Genomic DNA, 4138 nt, shown 5'->3' on the forward strand with positions numbered 1-4138 from the left:
AAAGACAAATTAAAGAAACGGAAGGCGAACCTCCGCACGAAATTGGTAGTTACGGTATTCTTGTGACAGCACCCTAAACCCTAAACCCTAAACCATCGCCACTTTGCGAGTTTGATGAAAGGGCGCAAGACAGGGCCTAGAGTTTAGAGCCATTGAGAAAATGCAGGAAGAGAAAAAAATTAGAAAACATCAACCGCAGCGTCGGCAGCTCTCAACGACACTCCTTTTGCCGCTGTTGCTGCTGTTAAATGCTATCCTTGCTGCTGCTACTGCTGCTGTTGCTGTTGCTGCTGTTGCAGCAGCGTGTGTCAGTTGTCGATGTCGAGATCTTCGCCAGCGAATTCATTGGTTTCCGCGCCCTTAGCAATCCCGAGTTCCTTGAGTTCTTTCTGTTGCTTGTCTGTAATATCTTTGATTAGGGTTTTAATTTTCTTGTTGATTTCTCTCTTCTCCGCTGCCTCCTTTGGGAACTTCTTCCTCAGCTTCTTCCGCCGCTGCTTCAACAATGCAATTTGGTGTTTCACCTCTTTTCTCTCAGCTGCGTGTCGCTGCAGACACAAGCACGAGGGTTTAGGGTTTAGGGTTTGGGGCATAGAGAGGCACAAACTGCTGAAAAGGCAAACGCAGCCCAGACTTCAGGATGTAGGGTAGCAGCTAAACCCTAAGTCCCGGGAAAAGGCATGCCGTTGCAGGCGACATCTTTAGGGTTGAGGGTTTAGGGTTTTGATACCGGGAAGATATTGTGCAAGCTCACCTTGAAGACGCTATGGCTTGATGGGCCACCTTCTCCCTCCTCTCCATCCTGCAGAAAACCCCAAACCCTAAACTTTAAACCCTAAGCACTAAACCCTACACCATAAAGCCTATACCTTCAGCATTACACTCTAAACGCTTGTGTTTGAGCCGGCGTTGAACGCTCTATGGGCCCCCACTGGTGCCCAGAGGGCCCCTGGGGGCCCTAAACCCTAAACCCTAAACGCTCAAGGATTGAAATATGGCGAGGTTTGTTTGCTCGCCTTTGTTACTGATGTTTCCCCTTTCTTGTTTTTCTGGGGTTTGTCTTCGTCCATTGCATTTGCCTTCAGCGCGTCTTGCCGCCGGGCCCTGCGCTTGCGGGCCTTCGACGCCTTCCCCATTGTCAAAACCCTAAACCCTAAACCCTAAACCCTAGAACCTGTAGCCCCCAAAAGACTCTGTAAAAACTAAATTTGAAGCCTTCTCTTCCCTCTAGATGTACGACTACTGCCAGCTGGAAGGCCCCACGAAGGACCGACAGCCCCGAGCGAACCCTAAACCCTAAACCCTATACCACCCTTGAACTGCATCGAAACCCTAAACCCTGACGACCACCCGTCTTCTATGAATTAAGCGTTTTTCTCACCAAGGGAACTCAAGGTGTTAAATCCTAAACCCTAAACCCTAACCTTTACCACTACAGTCTAAAGGCTTGCAGGCTCGGTTGCATCCGGAGTTTCTCTTGCTTTGAGCCTTTTTGAGCCTTAAACCCTAAACCCTAATATCTACATCGTCAAAGGTATCCTGAAATGGGCCTAATTTAACCCTGCACCGTAAATTGCATTTCAAACTGTGCACCCTTAGCCCTAATTCAAGTCGTAAACCCTAATCCCTACTTCAGACCATAAACCCCAAACCCTAAAACCCTAAAACCTCTCGAAGGAGAGCTCAAAACAAGCGTTTTAGCATTTCGGTTCGTCTGTCTTGCGAGACATGACGCAGAAAATAAAGAGGTTTAGGGGTGCTGTTCCTCTGGCGGAAACCCTAAACCCTAAACCCTAAACCCTAAGCCTCAGCGCACTGGTTAAAGCTCTACTCGGGGTTGTCCACAACCATTGCCGCGCTCTCACCCGCATCCTCAGCACTCTGCGCAAGCACACAAACAAACCCTAAACCCTAAACCCTTGCTTCTCTAAACCGTTTGCTACGTACACGCGTAGGACGGGCAATTCAGAGCCGCAAACCCTAAAACCTGAACCTTAAACCTTAAACCCTAAACCCTAAAGCATTGACGCACCGCAAGACGATCCACGAGAGTTTGCAGCTCATCCTGGTTCAGCTCTGCGAAGCACCCTCAAACCCTAGAACCCAAACCCTAAACCCTAAACCCTTAGTTTGGGGAGATGTGCTATTCGTCTAAACCGTTATCTACACACTGCTATTTGTGCAAAAACTGCTGAAGACAGAACCCTAAACCCTCAGCCCAGAACCCAAAACCCTAAACCCTAAACCCTCACCGCGCCAGGGCTGGCCGCGCCCCACAATGCCAACACACAGACATTCTGCCGTCAGCCTGAAAGCAATGAGAAGCCTCAACCCTCAACTCCAAACCATAAACTCTAAACTATAAACCACAAACCCTAAACCCTAGTTGCCAACTGCGGCTGCGGCCCTAGACCCTGCCCGAACGCTCTAGCTGCTACACAAGCAGCTTCTGCCGTATACAGAACCCTAAGCCCTAAACCCTAAACCCTAACCCCTCAGCCCCAAAACTCCTAGACGCACTCGGTGTCGGCTGCCATGGATGCTTTGAGAGCCTTTACGGCGTGCAGAAGAAGGTCGTCCAAACTTGCTGCAAACACCACCCCAAAACCCTAAACCCTAACCCCTAAACCCTAAACCCTAACTCGCGAGTAAAGATGCCTTCAGGGCCCATCAGCACCCTGCGCTGTGCCTCACGTGGAGGGCCAAGCAACAAACTGCAAGCTAGGGTTTGAGCTTCCTCACTGCTGCCTAGGGTTTGGGGTTTAATGGAAGGGTTAGGGTTTAGGGTTTAGGGAATACCGGCAGGGAATGTCTGGAAGTGCCTCTCAAGGTATGTCTTTGAGGCTTGTGACCGCGCGCCAAATGCAATGGCCTGAATCGAACCAAACCCTAAACCCTAAACCCTAAACCCTAAGCAATGCAAGCGCGCCAGACGGTGGACCTGCGTGAGAGTGAGAGGGAGGCAGGCTCTCCGATGAGGGTGTAGGGTTTAGTTCAGGGTTTAGGGTTTACGTTGTATTCAGAGTAGTTGCCGGAAGGACAGTTTTCAAATAGACGAGGGCCAGAGGCATCGCATGCAGCAATAAGCAGCCCCACCCCATAAGGCCTCTTCCCGCTGCGCTGTGTGTTGTTTTGGCATTCTGCAACCACACAAAACAAGGGTTTAGGGTTTAGGGTTTACGGGGGCCCCGAGGCTCAGGGTTTGCTCGCAGGGGTCTAGGGTTTATCCTGGAAGCTCCGCCAGACCCAGCTGCCCTGTTCCCGACGCCACACTTTCCTAAACCCTAAACCCTAAACCCTAAACCCTTTAAGCTCACTGTCCGCAACAAGCAGCGCCAGTCTTGCAGCTGGCTTTTCCGTGTCGTAGGTGAACTTGTGTTGGAGGCAGGCATTCCTCATAATCTCGCAAAGGACCTCTGCAGCCCAAACCACAAACCACAAACCCTAATCCCTAAACCCTAAACCCTAAAACCTACACCGTGAGCCCTTCCCACTTCGGCAGGGCCGAAAACCCCCCACGATGCCGGGCTGTAAACACCAACATGATTTAAACGAGGGTGTAGGGTTTATCTGTAGGGTTTATCGAGGATTTAGGGTTAATCTCTAGGGTTTAGGGTTTAGGGTTTACTGGCGTCAGCGGTGATGCCAGAGATCGCAACCCCAACATGATCATCAATACAGAAAAGTTTTTGCTGGTGGCCCGCCAACTTGGAGGGGCTTTTCTTCAGGGAGCACAAAACCTAAACGCATCCCAGACCGGCAAACCCCAAACCCTAAACCCTAAACCCTAAACCCTCAAAAGGGGTGCTCGGTGTCCACAGGGTTTGCGCTGTTCGAGGCGAGCCACAAGGCGACGCTAATGTTGAGAGAATGAATACCCTCTAGGGCGGAAGGAGGGTTTCGTCTGCTGGGGGTTCGCTGAATAAGGGTTTAGGGTTTAGGGTTTACCACGTAAGAATCGGACTTGAGCCCCACGCAGCAGGTGCCCTGCGTTACTGCCTGTTTTGCATATTCCACCTGAAAGACTCGGCCTTGGGGAGACCAAGTGATGCAGTCTGTGTCATACAAATTGCGGTACATCTTCTGCTGCGGCTGTTGTTGCTGCTGTTGCTGTTGCTGCTGCTGCTGCTGCTAGTGT

General features: G+C 50.8%; 1 protein-coding gene across 1 annotated transcript; it reads right to left on the reverse strand.

Moving 5' to 3' along the window:
* Positions 1 to 308: 308 nt before the first annotated feature.
* Positions 309 to 4080, reverse strand: EAH_00029230 (proteasome subunit alpha type 1, putative; the record flags this gene model as incomplete). The annotated part of the gene is made up of 12 exons (XM_013392614.1): positions 309 to 548; positions 755 to 802; positions 1026 to 1146; positions 1832 to 1881; positions 2033 to 2076; positions 2253 to 2308; positions 2521 to 2587; positions 2800 to 2872; positions 3013 to 3140; positions 3318 to 3416; positions 3629 to 3740; positions 3949 to 4080. 12 exons carry the CDS (start codon positions 4078 to 4080, stop codon positions 309 to 311), a joined length of 1170 nt encoding a protein of 389 aa, XP_013248068.1.
* Positions 4081 to 4138: the final 58 nt, after the last annotated feature.

The sequence above is a fragment of the Eimeria acervulina genome, genomic scaffold (genome assembly GCF_000499425.1).
Source record: "Eimeria acervulina Houghton genomic scaffold, Eah_scaff261, whole genome shotgun sequence".
Taxonomy (NCBI): Eukaryota; Apicomplexa; class Conoidasida; order Eucoccidiorida; family Eimeriidae; genus Eimeria; species Eimeria acervulina.